Source organism: Musca domestica, unplaced genomic scaffold (assembly GCF_030504385.1).
Source record: "Musca domestica strain aabys unplaced genomic scaffold, Musca_domestica.polishedcontigs.V.1.1 2, whole genome shotgun sequence".
NCBI classification, from domain to species: domain Eukaryota; kingdom Metazoa; phylum Arthropoda; class Insecta; order Diptera; family Muscidae; genus Musca; species Musca domestica.
In genome coordinates this window covers 5,722,260-5,742,745 of record NW_026712249.1, presented here as the reverse complement: position 1 = coordinate 5,742,745, position 20,486 = coordinate 5,722,260, and the positions used below count along the sequence as shown (strand labels likewise).

The window sequence follows — 20,486 nt, the reverse complement described above, 5'->3', positions numbered from 1 at the left end:
ACCAAATGGAGGGTTGGTAATGTGGACGTTACAAATTTGAATATATTTTTGAGAAGTGGAATTCTGTAACTCATATTTTGAGCCAACGAAAAAATCGGTGAAATTCAAATGCTTGTAAATTCGGTAATTAAGGAAAATTGTTAGTAAATTAGTGACAAAATGAATGTAGTCGCCAAGACCTAGTGACAGATACCAACGTTGTCAACTTTTATTTATTTTTTCATATCAAAATTTTACGTTTGAAAGCTACCGTGATATAGAATAAAATGTTTTATATTTAATAGTTACCATAACCCCAAAAACCATGCATACCCCCAGATTTTAATATTCCAAATAATACACAAAAACACTTGATTACTTTATTTAAACTTGCAAAAATTAAAGTTATATACAACAATTACTATTATTATAGCCCAATCCAATAACTGCCAACCAGCCTACATTATTCCTTACGACTGGCACGCCATCTCAATGCCATATATGCGGAGATTCTAAAAATCAATATCAGTGCTATTAGGCCCAAATAATCGAATGGTAAATTATTTTCGGAAAAGTTCAAAGTTTCCAAAATAACCTTGCCCGAACTGGGACATGTGGTATTCGTCGAGGTGCAGGTGATTTCACCCGGCTGTACATCGGCCCATTGATTGATGAGCAACCCCTCGTTGGCATAACGGAACCACGAGAAATACGATAACCATTTAAAATAGACCGGCACTGAACCGGAATTCAAGAAGAAACCGCCAAACAGCAGAAAGGGTATGGTCACTGGTGGGCCGACAGATAAAGCCATTGATGTCGATGAGGAGGCACACGATATTAAATAGCCAAATGATGTCGAGACATTGGCAACCAGCGTAACCAAAGCCATGGCAACAAAGAAATGTATGAGACCGGGACGCAGACCAATCATGGGATAGGCGATGGCTGTGAAAACAAAGGGTACCACCAAAAACAACGGCAGTTCGGCTATTGTTTTGCCAAGGAAATAGGTGTCACAGCGATACAGGCGACTTCGTGTCTCGCGCATAAATACCGGCAGTTCCGAAGTGAAAACCTAAGTGGGGGAGAGGAGAAAGGGAGTTAGATGAAATGAGGGCTTAATTCTGAAAGATGCTCACATTGATAACAGCAAAAACATTCTGGAAAGTCATATTGGTGAGAAACAGAAATATGGCGCCATTGATGTTCATAACTCCCACCTGGGTTAGGGGCTGATTTAAAAAGATTAGGCCAATCAAAATTGCAACCATCTGAAAAAATTGAAAATAAATAATTTAATTTCAGTTAAAAAATAGGGTCATGAGAAGATTTGAGATGAAAAAACTGCAACCAACTTCAGACTGTTGACCAAAGAGGTCAGCTGAAAATGTGCACCTTCGGTTGGCCACCAGAACTCAAGAGTCGGTCATGGTGATGGTGTGGGCCGCCATAACAGCCGATGTTCGCTCTCCGCTCGTATTAATCGACCGTGGCATCAGAATAAGTGCCGAATATTATCGCGAAAATATTCTGGAGGGTGTATCAAAGCCTTGGGCTCGCAAACATTTTGGCCGCAGACCTTAAACATTCCAACAGGACTCAGCATCGTCGCATTCAGCACGCGCCACCTAAGTATGGTTACAAAATGAGGTTCATCGCTTCATTTCCAGCGCACAATGGCCACCAAAATATCCGGATACCAATCCATTGGACTATTGTGTCTGGAGTATTTTGGAAAGCAGGGTTGGCACTCAAAAAACTGGGGGAGGTATTAGAAGAAATTGTGCGATCTTTACCATCTTTATAGCAGATCTTGTGTTGAGGGAAATATTGAGATGCATCACGCCTGAATGGAATCGGACGTTATTTTCGTGTTTTATGGGCTCCGTGAATATTCAAAATTTTGACCCTTTGTGGGGGAGGCACCAGAAGGAGTGGACCGATATATTCCATCTTCATAGCATATCTTGTGTTGGTAGAAATAATGGGATGTGTGAAATATGAAGAGAACCGGATGCTTATTTCGGATTTTATAAAGGTTGGGGTCATTCAAAACTTTGGTTTTTCGTGGTGGAGGTACCAGAAGGAATGGTCCGATCTCTACCATCATTATAACAAATCTTGTGTTGATGGTAATATTGAGATGTGCCAAGTCCAAATGGAATCGGATGTTAATTTCATGTTTTATGAACTCCGTGAATATTCAACATTTTGATCCTTTGTGGGGGAGGTACTGGATGGAGTGGACTGATATTGTCCATTTTCGCACCTGACGTAGCGCTGATGGAAATATTAGGATTTCCAAAATCGGATTATGCCTTCTCTTTCTGTGCAGTAAAATGTTTTTTTTTTGAAAATTTTTACATTTTGTGGGGGAGGTACCAGAGGGAGTGGACCGATATTGCCCATCTCCGAACTAGACTTAAGTTTGACAATAATATTACGATGTACGAAGTTTGGATCAAATCGGATACTCCCTTCGAGAGTTATCGTGCGCTCCAGCCAGACAGACAAACGGACGGACGGACATCGCTAGATCGAACTTTCCAGCTCCATCCATTGTACCAAACTTAGTACCATTAAGAATATAGATTCTCTTGCTCCTTACCGTTGTTTGTATCAGTCGGACTTTAACCAGCAACGGCTCCTTCAATGTGGATATCCATGAACGCCAGATAATGGCACGGAATTGAGTAAACCAAGAGGCCTTGTAGGTGAAACCATTTTCCTCATCTTTGGTGACAGCTTCTGATTTGGCAGCAATTTTCTGGACACTCTGTTCCATTTCACGAGCAACTCTGTAGAGGATGAAAACGATTATTACCCAAGGACAATTTTCTATATTTTTTTGTCAGTCTCACTTTCCCACGGCAAAATTGTCACAAATTTTCGAAATACGATCCCGCGACTCAACTTCACGACCGGGAACAACGGCCAATACCTGGACATAGAAATCAGCTGGATTGTAATTGTTGGGACATTGGGCGCCAATACTGAAAACCAATAAAAACTCAAAATATTTTCAATTATTAAATTTCCAATTCCAAAACTTACAATGAAAAGAAATCCACTGCTTCGGTGGGAGTGCCCAGGAAGGCCACTCTCCCCTCCGCCATGAGTAGAATTTTATCGAACAACTCAAACAACTCCGAGGAGGGTTGATGTATGGTAAGGATGACGGTCTTGCCGCGCTGCGAAAGTTTCTTCAGAACCTGGACCACACTGTGTGCCATAAATGAATCCAACCCTGAAGTGGGTTCATCGCATATCAGCAATGGGGGATCCGTTAGGGCTTCCGAGGCAAAAGCCAAACGCTTGCGTTCACCACCTGACAAACCCTTAACACGGCCAGGCACACCAATAATGGTATTTTGACATTTACCCAATGACAAATCCTGTATAACCTGATCGACTCTTTGGATCTTTTGTTTCTGACTCATCGAGCGGGGCATGCGAACGGTGGCTTGGAATATCAAATGTTCTCGTGTCGTCAGTGAGCCAATGAATAGATCATCCTGTTGGACATAGGCACAGCGGGCCTGCATTTCCTTGGCATCAACGGGTAGACCATTTAGCATACGCATACTGGACGGGGAGATGGTTACACCACGTGCCGAACGAAAAGCCAAGGCATTTAGTAGAGTTGTCTTACCCGCTCCTGAACTGCCCATAACCGCTAGTAGTTCTCCCGGATAGGCAATGCCACAGACTGGAAGGGAACATGTGAAATGAAATTTATTTCTTGAATGGGTTGGAAATCATGTTTACCATTTTTAATTAAATGCTTCCTTGGCTTGGGTATATGCCGCTCATTGCAGAACACTCCCCTCACTCGATTCATCAGCTGCTTCCAATTCGACCCCGGCTGATGTACTTCTCCGAAAACATCCAAATTATACCAGGAGTAAGTGAGTTTTTCCGACACCGATTCATTCGAAGCCAAGGAGCCATAGCTTTTATTGAAACCCGCATTTATGGACGATTGTTCCAAGGTTCGAGCAGGCTGAAATGAGGAAATATAAATATTCGAAAATTATTTTTTTATAATTTAAATGTATATATGTATATATATATATATATATATATATATATATATATATATATATATATATATATATATATATATATATATATATATATTTTTTTTTTTTTTTTTTTAATATAAATATAATTAATAAATTAAATATTTATAGGGGACAAAAATAATAAATTGTATAGTTACTTAGGCGTTCAAAAGATCAGACGTTATTCTTACTGAAAAAACTTCAAAAATAATTTACAGCGAAAGGTTTTTAGAAGGTCTTCTTTAACACTGTGCAACACAAAGAGCTTGTGAAACAAGACACGTGTATCAGCGTTTACATCGTAAAGAAACCTAAATAAATGGGGCTATCACCCCCCACCTGTAAATATTTTTTAAAATTTTGGGATCAAGATTTCTTAATATTCTGGAGTCTTCTGCAATATAACGGATGGCATTAGGAGGATTAATTTGGTAAAATATTTGAACTCACGCGAGTCTTTTTGGTTCCTTTTTATACCCTCAGTCATATGGTTGTAGAGGGTATAAACTTTCCTATCGAAATAACGGTTATAGACCCTAGATCTCCTTGGCCCAAACCGTTTTAGGACATTTGCAGTTGATCTAGCCATGTCCGTCCGTTCGTCTGTCTGTCTGGGTGGTGCACACGATAACTCTCGAAGGGAGTATCCGATTTTGTCTATACTTGGTATATCGTAATATTATTGTCAAAATTAGATTGAGTTCGGAGATGGGCAATATCGGTTCACTCCTTCGAGCACATCCCCACAAAAGGTGGACATTTTCAAAAAAACAAAAGATCTGATGTCAAGATGAAATATATTGGCCCACTCCTTCTTGTACCAGTCAAGAGTCAAAATTTTTAATATCCATGAATTAATTTCCGATTTCATTCAGACTTGGCACATCTCAATATTTCCATCAACACAAGATCTGTTATAAAGGTGATAGAGATCGGACCATGATATCACCCCCACAAAAGGTCAAAGTTTTTAATAACCAAAACGATTATAAAATCCGAAATAAGCATCCTGTTCTCTTCATATTTCACACATCCCATTATTTCTACTAATACAGGGTGAGATAAAAAACTGCAAAGTCATAAGGCAGAATTTTTATATTTTATTTAAGTTTTATTGAATGAGAGCAAAAAATGTCGGAAATAGCCTCAAATTTTAGAATTTGTCTAGATTTGTTCGAATTGGTCACCTTTGGCACGAATTATGGCCTGGTCTGCGGTATTTTGGCCCATTCCCGGCGAAGCGCTTGCTTGAGGTGATCGACACTTTGGTATTTTTTAGTGCCAACCTGCCTTTCGAAAATACTCCAGACACAATAGTCCAACGTATTGGTATCCGGAGATTTTAGTGGCCATTGTGCGCTAGAAATGAAGCGAGGAACCTCATTTTGCAACTATTCTTGGCTGGCGCGTGTGAGAGCGATGGTGCTGAGTACTGTTGGAATGTCCAAGGTCTGCGGTCAAACTGTTTGCGTGTCCAAGGCTTTAATACACCCTCCAGAATATTTTCGCGATAATATTCGACATTTATTCTGATTCCACGGTCGATTAATACGAGCGGAGAGTGACCATCGGCTGTTGTGGCGGCCCACACCATGTCCGGCGCTTGATTTCTGGTGGGCAACCGAAGGTTTACATTTTCAGCTGACTTCTTTGGGAAGTAAACACGATCATTTGATTTGTTTACAAACTGCTGGACAACGAATGTTTTCTTATCGGAGAAAACCAAGTTCGGCAGTTCACCACTTTCGGCCAAGCGAAGCAACTCTTTAGCTCTTTTTAGTATATTTTCTTTCTGTTGCGGTGTAAGTTCTTGCACTTTTTACAGTTTCAATGGCTTTACTCTGAGCTCATTTTTTAATATTTGCCGAATGGAATATTGTGATATGTTTAGCTCAGGAGCCATATTTCGGTCACAGCGACGCGGGTTTCGATCAAGTCGCTTCTTTACTATTCGAACCATTTCTGCTGATGTTGCTGTTTTCTTCCGTCCACTTCCTTGACGTCGGGCTACGCTACCAGTATCACAGTAACAAGCGATGGTACGAGACACAAACGATTTATTCACATTTAAATGCTGGAGTGCTCTTACGATAGTCAGGTGTGGTTTTTCAGCCAAATATAAAGAAATCACACTATCCCGTTTGAATTCAATCACGAATAACATTTTTCCGGAAAATTCTCACCAAAATGCTTTTGTACACTTGTAAACAATATAATGAGCTGTCACTGTAATAATTTGGAACAGCTGTCGGATGAGTGGCTTAGAAATGACAGTAGTCTAAAGTTGGTTGTATTTTTTTCATCTCACCCTGTATGTGTGAAAAGAAAGAATTTTGGTCCAAAAACACAGTTTTTAGTACTATTTAGAACGAATTAATACCGATCAACACGCTTGAAGATTTTAGTTTTTTTTTATGCCAAAAACACAATCTTTAATATATCTTACGAATTTCAAAAAATCCGCTTTTATGGCCCCATACCGTCAATGGGTAGAAATTGGTGCTACATTTTAAGATTCTAGTCTTATAAAAGAATTTTAGAAAGTTTTCTGCCTTAAACAGACCTATAAAAGTTATTTTGTCCCCAAGCGAACTATCTGAAACTTTATTATACTCATAGATTGTATTATATTTAGAAGAGAACAATTTATAATATCAGCTGCCACAATTGTCCACTTTTCCATCAACATTCCCTTCATTTGCTTTTTTTCATGACAATTTTCATTCATAACAAATTGTTATTGTAAAAAAAAATATTTAATATTCAAAAGTGCAATTGTATAAAAATTTCAGTTCGTTTCTAATACTAACGAAAAAATCAAAAGCATACACACCCACACACACCTAGAAAAATATGTGCACCACATATAGCAAAACATTGGAAGCACGGCAGCGACGGCACCTCACTTATTGAGGGGAAAAATAGAGGTTATTTTGTGGTCGGTAAATAATGTTTTTGTTATGTATTGCGAAATTGTGAACAACATGTGAGTGTGTGTAGGTGTAATTGTATAAAGTTGTGGCTACATACATCCATATGCATGCATGAATGCATGAAGATTCACGTTTATTTTTTTTTTTCACATTTTCTAACACATGTCGCAGCAAATATATAGAACAGAGCTCACCATAAATATGCATACAGTTGTATGTATGTATATCACTCACATAGATCTGCCTCTACAGCCAATGACCATGGAATTGGCACACTTGTAATGCATGACTTGCAGCAGTAATGGCAATCACTTGTGTGGCAATGTCATAATTACTAGCAGAGCCAAAGATGGAATTGCTTGCATTCATCAGAGAATGGTTTATTTAATACAAGCAAGTGCAAGCAATTTCGTCAGCGAAAAGTCCTCATTAAAATTTTAGATTCAATCCAATGGTTCGCGCTAAGCCTCTTTGTACCTTACAACGTATAGTGGTAAGGTTATTATGTCTTTCTGCATATGTTTGTTACATGGAGAAGGAAGCGAGATATTTACTTTTGAGGATATTTACAGAATCACACATCATTCGTCCGTCTGTCAATAGACTGTCAATATGAGAAAACTGCAACCAACTTCAGACTGCTGTCATTTCTAAGCCACTCCTCCGACAGCTGTTAAAATTATTCCACTGACAGCTCATTATATTGTTTACAGGTGTACAAAAGCATTTTGCTCAGAATTTTCTAAAAAAACTGTTATTCGTAATGGAATTCAAGCGCGATAGTGTGATTTCTTTATATTTGGCTGGAAAACCACAAGTGGCTATCCTTCGAGCACTCCAGTATTTAAATGTGAATAAATCTTTTGTGTCTCGTACCATCGCTCGTTACCGGGATACTAGTAGCGAAGGCCGACGTCAAGGAAGTGGACGGAAGAAAACAGCAACATCAGCAGAAATGGTTCGAAAAGTAAAGAAGCGGCTTGATCGAAACACGCGTCGCAGTGGCCGAAAAATGACTCGTGAGCTGAACATATCGCAATTTTCCATTCGGCAAATATTGAAAAATGCCATTGAAATTCCAAAAAGTGCAAGAACTTACACCGCAACAGCAAAAAAATAGACTCAAAAGAGCTAAAGAGTTGCTTCGCTTGGCCGAAAGTGGAGAGCTGCCGAATTTGGTTTTCTCCGATGAGGAAACATTCGTTGTCCAGCAGTTTGTAGACAAACAAAATGATCGTACTTACTTGCCAAAGAGGTCAGCTGAAAATGTGCACCTTCGGTAGGCCACCTTAACTCAAGCGGCGGCCATGGTAATGGTGTGGGCCGTTATAACAACCGATGGTCGCTCTCCGCTCGTATTAATCGACCGTGGCATTAGAATAAATTCCGAATAAGATCGCGAAAATATTCTGGAGAGTGTAACAAAGCCTTGGTTAAGCAAACATTTTGGCCGCAGACCTTGGACATTCCAACAGGACTAATCACCATCGCACTCAGCGCGAGCAACCCAAGAATGGTAACAAAATTAGGTTCCTCGCTTTATTTCCAGCGCACAAAAATCCACCTCCAAAATCTCCGAATACCAATCCGTTGGACTATTGTGTCTGAGTCGATCACCTCAAGCAAGCGCTTCGTCGGGAATGGTCCAAAATACCGCAGAGCAACATCGGGCAGCGTGTGACGGTGGCCGTTTGAAGGCCATAATTCGTGTGAAAGGTGACCAATTCGAACAAATCTAAAATTTGATGCTATTTCTGACATTTTGCTTTCATTCAATAAAAGTAAAAAAAATGTAAAAATGGCGTTTGACTTTGTTGCAGTTTTTTTTATCTCACTCTGTATTATACAAAGTATTCAATTTTTTGTTCATTTTAGTACTTTTCGTTTCCTTTTATCACAAATTTCCAAAAATCCAGCCATATCACACGCCTAGAATTTGTAATTTACTTGCTTTAATATCCTATATATCTCATCATTTTTAATATATGAATTAAATTGCGATAAAAGAAAAAATCTTTCCAATTCATCATCGCATGCTGTTAAGATAAAAAAATCACTTGATTTTTTATCTCCACCGAAATTTTGTTATTCATGTTGATTATACGGTTTTTTGTGTCGCCGCTGCCTCTCTACTATTCTTCCCACTTCAATTTGCAATAGAATATAACAATCAGAGAATTTTGCTCTCACTTTTTTCTTCTGCATTTCAAAATGCTCATCACAATGGTCAAAAAAAATGGGGATTGTCCAGAACAATGATGAGGACAACTACGACGTTGATGATGGCGACTGAGAGCTAGCATGGCCAGGCAAACAAACAATCGAATGAGCATCATTATAGCAAATACACTTCAATGCATTCACATAAAAATACATACACACACATATATACATACACTTACCAAAAAAGATACACAAAAGTATTACCTTTGTTGCACATATCAGTGTCTTTTTCAGAGTAATCCACCTGTTTTGCCTGAAGTCAAAATCGAGCTCTTGTGCCAGTACTTAATTTTAATGGACCAATATGTAGCGGAGAGGGAGAGAGAGAGAGTGTGGAAAGAGAGGAAACAGCAAATGCGTTTTACTTTTTTTTTGAGTGCAAGAAAAATAAATGAAAGAAGCATGGCGCCAATATTCAAATGACGTTTGGCCACAGGCACATCATTTCACCTTCTTCAATTACCATTTCGAATTAACAGTTGTTTATCGCATCTCAATTTTTTTGGTTTCTTTCACACATCATCAGATGTCAATCTTTGTGGAAATATAAAATATATTAATACGTTTGTTATGACCGCTTTTTGGTGGAAAAATTCAATCTAGATAAAAAAATAGTCCCCTCTGCTTATATATAAGAATGTGCCAATTTCTTCAAGAAAATCCTATTGAAATTTTTCTCAAAAAAAAAAAAAAAAAAAAAAAAAAATTGTGTCCTTAGGTCTTTGGGGACAATAACCTTTTTTTCTAAAGGATACGAAAACTTGAAAGATATTTCACATGATATTGATATTACGCTATCAAAATGAGAACTTAACATTCTTATATCCCACATCACACTGTGGTATACGTATTTATGTTTTTAACATGCAGGAGGACACGAAATAGACCCAGAGATCCTTTTGATGATCTGCATAGAATCACATTCTGAATTGATTTATGCATGTCGGTCCGTCTGTCAATGTATTTTTGTAAACAAAGCACACATTGGATATTTTTACCCGATTGGGACGAAATCAAAGGACGAATCCTATTGGTCCAAATTTAGTTATAGGTTCCATAAACAGGGTCTGTCCTTTGTATACCTCCAGCTGTATGGATACAGAGATTATATATTATTTCATTCGGCCAAAACGTCCCTCATACAAATAACGGGTTTGGACCCTAGGTCTCTGCACCAAATTCGTTTCAGGACATTTGGAGTCGATCTGGCTGATTCCCACGATAACTCTCGAAGGGAGTATTCGATTTGATCCAAACTTGGTACATCGTAATATTATTGTCAAACTTAGATCGAGTTGGGAGATGAGCAATATCGGTGCACTCCTTCTGGTACCTCCCACACAAAATGTGAACATTTTCAAAGAACATAATTTGCTGCTCAGAAAGAGAAAGGATAATCCGATCCAACTTTGTAAATCTTAATATTTGCATCAGTACTAGGTCCGGTGTGGAAATGAACCATATCGGTCCGCTACATCAAGTACCTTCCCCACAAAGGGTCTAAATTTTGAATAATTATAAATCTTATAAAATGTGATATAACTGTCCGATTGTCTTCAAATTACAAACACAACAATATTTTTATTAACCCAAGGTCTGGTGCAAAGATGGAATACCTTCTGGTACCTCCCCCACCGAGAGTTCCGAATATTTATAAAGCTCATAAAATATAAAATTAACATTAGATTTCACTCAGACCAGGCACATATCAATATTTCCATCAACACAAGACCTGTTATAAAGATGGTAGAGATCGGGCCATTCCTGCTGGTGCCTCCCCTACAAAGGGTCAACGTTTTGAATCAGAAAAACAATCTTAAAATCCGAAATAAGCATCCTGCTCTCTTCTAATTACGCAAATCACCATTTTTTTTTTGTTAACCCAAGGTCTTGTGTGAAGATGGGATATGTCTGTACTCTCCTTCTGGCACCTCCCCCACAAAATAGTCAATATTTTGAATAACCATGATGCTCATAAAACGCGAAATTAACATCAAATCCGATTCCGACTTGGTACATCTCAATATTTCTATCAGCACAGGATCTGTTATAAAGATGATATGGATCGGACCATTTCTTCTGGTACCTCCCCCACAAAGGTAAACAGTTTTGAATAACAAAAGCAATCATAAAATCCGAAATAAGCATCCTGTTCTCTTCTAATTACGCACATCAGAATATTTTTATTAACCCAAGGTCTAGTGTAAAGATGGGATATATTGGCCCGTTCCTTCTTGTACCGCCCCGTAAAGGGTCACAATTTTAAGTATCCATGATGCTCATAGACCATTCAGACTTGGTACATTTCAATATTTCCATTAACACAAGATATGTTATAATGATGGTAGAGATCGGTCCATTTCCTATTGTGCCACCCCCACCTAGGGTTCAAGATTTTTAAAAACAAAACGCTCAAAGAAAGCGAAATAAGCATCCGACTCTCTTCAAATTTCACACATCCAAATATGTTTGCTAACGCAGGATCTGTTGTGAAGATGACATATATCTGCGAACCCCTTCAGGTACCTCACCCTCATAGGGTTGCAATTTCCAATTTTCCATATTTTCCCACATATTGCAAAAATTTGCACATATCTCATATAAAGCATAGAAAGTAGTCGATATAGTCCAAATCTGAAACGTTGTAATATTTATATCAGCCTTAGGAAAGATACGAATTGGTCAATATTGGCCAAGTGCTTCGGAACCTTTCCCATAAAGGGTTGACAGATTGAATAATCATAACTCAAGGCTGGGGGTATACATCTGTCGGCAAAACCGACTGATACTATTTTGCTCGTTTGAGTACACATTGTTGTAGATACACTATTGTTTGATTTTAAAGTACCATCTCAGCAGACAGGCGAAGAAGCTAAGTTGATTTAGAATATGGCGCAGATCACGAATATTGAGCTGATGTTGTCCCAAGCGAATATTTCGAGAAGTTGCAAACTGAATCAAAAATGTGAAAAAAAAGTTTATAAAAAATATATTCATATGCAAGATTATACCAAGGTTTACCTGGAATGACAAATTTATTTCTGTAGAATTTCAGTAGGCAGAAGATCTTATGGAGAACCTTACACACGTTTCCTCAATTTTGAAGGATTTCTTTTATTTTGGAATATAATTTAATCCTCTTTTAAATCCCTTAAATTTTCGATAGAAAATATCCTATCAGTAATTGGAAGGGGTAACATCGACAAAGTTGGTTCTTCTCGATTTATTCTTTTGTGCCAATTTTTTTTTGCGGGACACAATTTAGTTGTTATTGTTGAGGATAGGTTTTGTGTTTTTTTGTCGTTGTTTTTCTTTCATATGTCTTATTCAATTGCATCCTTGTCGTATTTGTTATGCTGCCATAGAGGCATACGAATATTTAGCAGGACAAAAAAAAGCTGACACTCACACAAACATAGTGAAATGCAAGAATAATAAAAAATTGGCTGGTGGGGAGCGTGACTAGGGTATTTGGGCACTAATGCCATAAAATTCAAATCATATCACTTAACTAAAAACTAGCGACTATATTAAATCAGCTTATGTGAAGAAAATAAAATAATAATAAAATTAGTTAAAGATATTAAGGGAGTGGAGATTTACTGTACAAAACTCTTATTTGTGTTGTCGAAATTTAGGATAGATACTTAAAATTGAGTCCCGAAGTTGGGTAAAAGAGTTTCTAATTATTTTTATTGTTTGCCGAATCCCCGTCTTAAACTTACAACTTTCGGTATTTAGTCAGACGCTCACACTCTATGCCAACATTACTCATTACATGGTAATGATGAATGTAAGTTATTATAGCCTCAGCCACATGGCTACAGAGGGTATACAGGCTGAGATAAAAACAAAACTGTAACAAAGGCAAGCGCCATAATTTTTATTTCTTTTTAATTTTATTGAATAAAATCATAAAATGTCGGAAATAGCATAAAATTTTAGAATAAGTTTTGATTTGTTCGAATTGGTCAGCTTTGGCACGAATTATGGCCTTCAAATGGCCGATGGAAACGTCACACGCTGCCCGAATGTTGCTCTGCGGTATTTTGGCCCATTCCCGGCGAAGCGCTTGCTTGAGGTGATCGACACTTTGGTATTTTTTGGTGCCAACCTTGCTTTCCAAAAAACTCCAGACACAATAGTCGACCGGATTGATATCCGGAGATTTTGGTGGCAATTGTGCGCTGGAAATGAAACGAGGAACCTCATTTTGGTAACCATTCTTGGGTGGCGCGTGCTGAGTGCGATGATGCGGAGTCCTGTTGGAATGTCCAAGGACTGCGGCCAAAATGTTTGCGTGCCCAAGGCTTGAATACACCCTCCAGAATATTTTCACGATAATGTTTGGCATTTATTCTGATGCCACGGTCGATTAATACGAGCGGAGAGCGACCACCGGCTACTATGGCGACCCACACCATCACGATGGCAGGCGCTTGAGTTCTGGCGGCCAACTGCAGATGCACATTTTCAGCTGACCTCTTCGGCATGTACACGCGATCATTTTGTTTGTTTACCATGGTTCACCACTTTCGGCCAAGTGAAGCAACTCTTTACCTCTTTTGAGTCTATTTTCTTTTCGTTGCGGTGTAAGTTCCTACACTTTTTGGAATTTCAATGGCTTAACCCCGAGCTCATTTTTCAATATTTGCCGAATGGAATATTGCGATATGCTCACGAGCCATTTTTCGGCCACAGTGAAGCGGGTTTCGATCAAGTCGCTTCTTTACTTTTCGAACCTTTTCTGCTGATGTTGCTGTTTTCTTTCGTCCACTTCCTTGAAGTCAGGCTACACCAACAGTATCAGGGTAACGAGCGATGGTACAAGACACAAAAGATTTATCCGCATTTAAATGCTGGAGTGTTCTAACGAAGCCACTTGTTGTTTTCCAGTCAAATATACTAACACGCTTGAATTCCATCACGAATAACTTTTTTATGGAAAATTCTGACCAAAATGCTTTTGTACGCTTGTAAGCAATATAATGAGCTGTCACTGGTATAATTTTAACAGCTGTCGGACGAGTGGCTTAGAAATGACAGCAACCTGAAGTTGGTTGCACCCAAAACGGGTCAAGATTTTGAAAAAATCATAACTCAAATCAAAATATATTTGAGACTCGGGCATTGGCTGAAGGTGTACATCTGTCCGCAAAACCGACTGATACTTTTTAACTTGCTTTTTTCTTTCCGTGGCCATAACCTACTCTCGAACTCACGACCTTCAGTAGGTGTTACTAATTACTTGGTAATGAGGAAAATAAGCATTGCTCTGCGTTTTATAAAGGAATGAATAATCAATTGCTTTAAAACTTCTAATAATGCAGAAGGTGGTTTGTTTGCATTACCTTGTAAGGGATTATTCGGCTCATACCACTGTCAAGGTTTCACTGGTACATAATTCGTCATAAGTTAACATTTTTATATATTTATTTCATCCCTGTCCACTAGTTCCAAACACCCAGTGGCCACCACAACTCATTGCCAGATAACATTGTAGTTTGACCAGACATGGACACTGGATAATACTTGTATTCCATTTTGAAGACCATACTCATTCGTTCATTCATGCATAGTTGCCTTCATTCGGCCAACCAACCATCCATTCATTCATTCATTTGTACGTTCATTCAACCGCTCGCTCCCGTATTCATATTCAATCCGGTGTGGGAGCGGGTGAGGGAGGTAGGGTAGGGTAGGTAGGATACAAGTGCCACTACAAACATACACGCTTTGTTAGGCACATTGGACAATTGCACACAAGCCCAGCTAAACCGACCTCCTAACATGTGTATTCTTCCTATCTATCTTTCTATCTCGCCGAACTGGACAACAGATGATGGTGTCATTGGTCCTTCTTGGACATATTGTTGGGTAACAAATGATTGCGGCACTCCGGGTTGTTGCACCAAGAAATGACCAAAAAAAGTGAAAAAAAAAAGAAATTTATGAAACAATTGCAACGAACGAAAAAAACATGCACATAGATTTGTGTCTATTTTTCTCTCATTCGGTGCAAGCATCTCCTCACCCGCTCCAGTCCCCCTCCCCTCAATTTGACATATAAAAAATATCTTCGGCCAGTCCTCCGCATGGAATAATGTAATACAATTGTTAGACATTTTTGTGGCCAAATTGAAATGCTCACAACGACAGCCGAACACGAGACGAGACTCATCAGACGAGTCATTGTTGTTGGTGTCGGTGTTGAATTCCAGCCGGACAACCGTTGCAATTGTCCGTTTGGTTTTGCACCCCCCCTTTCTCCCCTCTAAAGAAATTTCCGCCAAAACTGACAATAGTTTCATAATAAAGTTGAACAAAAGAATGTCGGTCGACTGCTCCACTTGAAACTTCTCATCGGCCATTCATGGCTAAGGGAATAAGGAGGCACAAAATGTGCCACTAAAATTATCAGCAATTTGTTGGTTGCAATCTACTCTCTAGGTAGGTGGAAATTGTTAAAATTCTTTGTAGAATAGTCAATTTTGTTGGATAATAAATATATAGTGGAGGCCCAAAGCTCTTCAAGAAGTTTAACGGAAGAGAATCAGAAGCATATATAGGTATTTTGAGAAGCCATGTTTATAAGGAAATTCGGTTTGATGAACAATTGATATATCAATAGACCGGGTTATTGTCCCATAGGACCATTAATCATTAATTGGACGTTGGTGGTTCTATATTTGTTGGCAATTAGTTAGTATTGGGGAGGAATAGGAATTTAGGGGCTGCTCCTGTATGATGATACGAATATAAATATGAGAGAAAAACTCAAATCCGTATATATTTTTTATATTAAAAAATTCAAAATTTGCAAAAACACATTTCGAAAAGGATCTTTCGTTCGCAATCGACATACAAAAGCGGGCGCTTACAACGTAATAGGTAGAGATGGATTTTTCGAAATTTTTGTGGGGGAAATACAGGGTGAGATAAATTACTGCAACTAACTTCAGACTGATGTCATTTCTAAGCCACTCGTCCGACAGCTGTTCAAAATTATTCCGATGACAGTTCATTATATTGTTTACAAGCGTAGAAAAGCATTTTGGTGAGAATTTTCCAGAAAAAAGCTATTCGTGATGGAAATCAAGCGTGATTGTGAGATTTCTTTATGTTTGGCTGGAAAATCACAGTTGACTATCGTTAGAGCACTCCAGCATTTAAATGCGAATAAATCTTTTGTGTCTCGTACCTTCGCTCGTTACCGTGATACTGGCAGCGTAGGCCGACGTCAAGGAAATGGACGGAAGAAAACAGCAACCTCAGCAGAAATGGTTCGAAAAGTAAAGACTTGATCGAAACCCCCGTCGCAGTGGCCGAAAAATGGCTCCTGAGATGAACATATCACATATTCCATTCGGCAAATATTGAAAAATGAGCTCGGGGAAATTTAAAAAAATGCAAGAACTTACACCGCACCCGAAGGAAAATAGGCTCAAAAGAGCTAAAGAGTTGCTTCGCTTGGCCGAAAGTGGTGAACTGCCGAATTTGGTTTTCTCCGATGAGAAAACATTCGTTGTCCAGCAGTTTGTAAAGAAACAAAATTATCGTGTTTACTTGCCAAAGAGGTCAGCTGAAAATGTGCACCTTCGATTGGCCACCATAACTCAAGCACCGGCCATGGTGATGGTGTGGACCGCAATAGCAGCCGATGATCGCTCTCCGCTCGAATTAATCGACCGCGGCATCAGAATAAATACCGAATATTATCGCGGAAATATTCTGAAGGTTGTATTAAAGCCTTATACTATTCTGGAGGTTGTATTAAAGCCTTGGGCACGCAAACATTTTGGCCGCAGACCAAGAGGACTCAGTACCATCGCACTCAGCACCCAAGAATGGTTACAAAATGAGGTTCCTCGTTTCATTTCCAGCGCACCACCACCAAATTCTCCGGATACCATTCCGTTGGACTATTGTGTATGGATTATTTTGGAGAGCAAGGTTGGCACTAAAAAAATATCAAAGTGTCGATCGCATCTAGCAAGCGCTTCGCCGGGAATGGACCAAAATACCGCAGAGCGGCATTCGGGCAGCGTGCATTCGGCTTTCATTGGCCGTTTCGAGGGCATAATTCGTGCCAAAGGTGACCAATTCGAACAAATCTAAACTTATTCTAAAATGTGATGCTATTTCCGACATTTTTTGCTTTTATTCAATGAAAATTAAAAAAAAAAAAAAATAAAAATTATGGAGTTTGACTTTGATGCAGTTTTTTTATCTCACCCTTTATAGTTATTTAAATTGTTGTCTCTTTGTGGAGTAGGTTCCGAAGGAACCATTTCGTATCGGACATAAATAAGTATGACAAATACAAATATTGCGAAATATTAGGTTTCGAGCATATCGACTACTTCCTTCAGTTTATATCAGATATGCGATAATTTCTAAAAAATAATGAAAATGTGCGTTAGGTACCAGATATAGTCGACCGAAATATTCCATTTTCATACTTCATGTAATACAGATAAAAATATTAGTTTGGGAAAAATTACAGGAAAATCGAAAATGTTTATCCAATCATAAATTTCATATTCATTTCAGGTTTCTGGTTGAGAGAAATTTTTAGATATAGCAAGTTGTAAAGAATCGCTGACTTGCTTCGCAAGTTATCACCCTTTGTGGGTGATGTACCAAGAAGGGGTTGGCAGATATATATCATCTTCACAACATATCTTGTGTTAGCATAAATGTTTGTATGTGTGAAATTTGAAGGGAGTTGGAAGCTAACGTCACTTTTTGAGCGTTTTGTTTTTCAAAATTTTAAACACTATTTGGGGGGGCATCAGAAAAACTGGTCAAAAAAATATTGAGATGTACTAAGTCTGAATGGAATCAAATGATAGTTTCACGATTTATGAGCTTCATGGTTATTCCAAATTCTGACCCTTTGTGGGGAAGGTGCCAGAAGGAGTGGATCGATTTATCCCATCTACATAGCATATCTTGTGTTAGTAGAAATAATAGGATGTGTGAAATATGAATAGAACCGGAAGCTTATTACGGAGTTTATGATCGTTTTGGTTTTTCAAAACATTAACCCTTTGTGGGGGAGGTACCAGAAGGAATGATCTGATCTCTACCATCTTTATAACAGATATAGAGTTGATGGAAATATTGAGTTGTGACAAGTCTGAATGGAATCGAATGTTAATTTCTAGTTATATGAGCTTCATGGATATTCAAAATTTAGACCCTTTGTGGGGGAGGTACCAGAAGGAGTGGACCGATATATTCCATCTTTACACCAGCCAGACCTTGGGTTAATAAAAATATTGTGATGTGTGTAATTTGAAGACAATCGGATAATTGCATCACATTTTGTAAGAGTTACAATTTTTCAAAATGTTGACACCTTGTGGGGAGGGTACTTGATGGAGTGAGGTATTTTATTTTATTACGGAACGTCTATGTTTGTATGTAAATTATTTTTCTTTTTTCAGCTAATTAAAAAAAGATACATATTTTTGTAACTTGGTCTATAGGTGTTCGATGCTGTAACTCGATACCGCAAACCACAATTGAGAATAAGGGCGCCATCGATTGTATTAGCCGCTTACATTTCAAAGAAGGCAACGGAGTAAAGGGCGTTTCAAAAATTCTATTTAAACACTTTTTTTCTTCATTCACTTATTTCTAAAGATAAGAATTATCGCTCAAGCAAATCCGAAAACGTCTGGGCAGATAATTTCACAATTTTTACTCACATTGTTGATATTTTCGACAGATGCTGCTGTGCGCTTTCGAGTCGTTTCGTCGATAAGCAAGTCTTGATCTTCTTGACCCATTTTAAGTGGTTATTAATTGGTTCTGTGATTTTGATTTTTCAAACACTCCGACACTCACACGTTGGTTAAAGGAAAATATTTGTTATTATTATTTTTTTTAATTTTTTTAAAAATAATAATTTTTTTTATAGATTTTTAATTTTCCCGTCCAGTTCCGCCTTTAAACTGGCTTTGTTCGCAGGGCTGTCATTACTAACTGATTAACTGAGAAGAAAATACCGCTGCAAGTAACTAAGTGAGAAGAGGAATACAGTTAGCTACTGTCGCCTGGCATACTGCTGCTGCTACTCCTCCTCCCCGCTCCTTATGTTTTTTAGTTAGTTAGCCCTGTTAGACAGACGTTTTGTTGGCTGCAGCAAGCTAGCAGTCAGTCAACCACCCAGCCAGTCAGTCAGCAGCATAGAGAACTTTTATGGGTGCACTGCATCGACTTTATAGACAGAAAGATTTGTTGTCACTCATCTGGAGCAAATGTTTGGATGTTGACGGGGAGGAGCGGAGAAGTGCTGTGCAATGCATAATGTACACAATGGAGACAATTGTAGTTGGTATTAGATATGTAGATGAGATTGTGGAATGGTATGAGATTAGATGTCGCGTTTCATGTAGTACTAGTGGGACTCGTGGTCAGGTTGTTTGCGGGGGGAATAGTGTTATCAGTAGATATGAAATTACCATCCAAGGCACCTAAAGAAATTTTTTTTTTTGGAGTAAAATCAACAAGGCTTTGTTTTTTTTTTTAGATAAAATAAAAAAATTAAAGATAAAAAGAACAATAAACTTCAAATGTTTGTATTCTAATGAACTTTGTATAAACGCACTGTGTAACACAAAAAAAAAAAAAATAAATAAATAAATGTAATGTAATTTAATGTAAATAGTACCACACGACATACTTTTAGAGAGATATTGGGTAGTCCATATATCCCATTTGGCCCAAAACTAAATTATACAAAAATTAGTTCCGTTTTTTACACACATTACACATTAGTACACATTTCCACAACAACCTCCTTATATCACCCTACTTTCCAAACTAAATCTTAAAATTTCACATAATTTCAAATGGTAGCAAATTTAGAGCATTTTTGTACTTTTTATTACAAATTTCTGATTTCGAGCTCTATTCCCCTTTTAATAAACCAACTTAATACCATTTAGTACTTTTCGTAGGTTTGTAGAATGTATTTTCAAATTAACCTCAATGTATTAAACCCAGGGGCAAAAAGTGATGTTAAGACCAAATTTTAAATGTCCAACTCTTTTTTCTTTTAATTTTTTTGTACGTATTTCGAAAACCAGTTTGAAATCTCAACCCTACTGACAAATGGTGACTCAAAAAAAAAAAAAAAAAAAAAAAATAGCTGATCATTTTGTTTATATTGCTGTTTACGTTTGTTTATAAACAAATAAACCGTGGTCTATACGTTGGACTTAATAAAATTAACGTGGATATATTGCAATTTCTTCGAATTTGAAGTTTTATG

The 20,486-nt window shown here is 38.1% G+C and overlaps 1 protein-coding gene across 1 annotated transcript; it reads right to left on the bottom strand.

Moving 5' to 3' along the window:
- Positions 1-337: 337 nt before the first annotated feature.
- On the bottom strand, positions 338-19,571 carry LOC101891578 (protein white). Its single transcript, XM_005181669.4, has 7 exons — positions 18,919-19,571; positions 3,751-3,985; positions 3,037-3,691; positions 2,844-2,975; positions 2,591-2,780; positions 1,122-1,253; positions 338-1,057 (listed from the first exon to the last, which is right to left on the bottom strand). The coding sequence occupies exons 1-7, from the start codon at positions 18,997-18,999 to the stop codon at positions 443-445; spliced, it is 2,040 nt and encodes a 679-aa protein (XP_005181726.1). The 5' UTR covers positions 19,000-19,571; the 3' UTR covers positions 338-442.
- Positions 19,572-20,486: the final 915 nt, after the last annotated feature.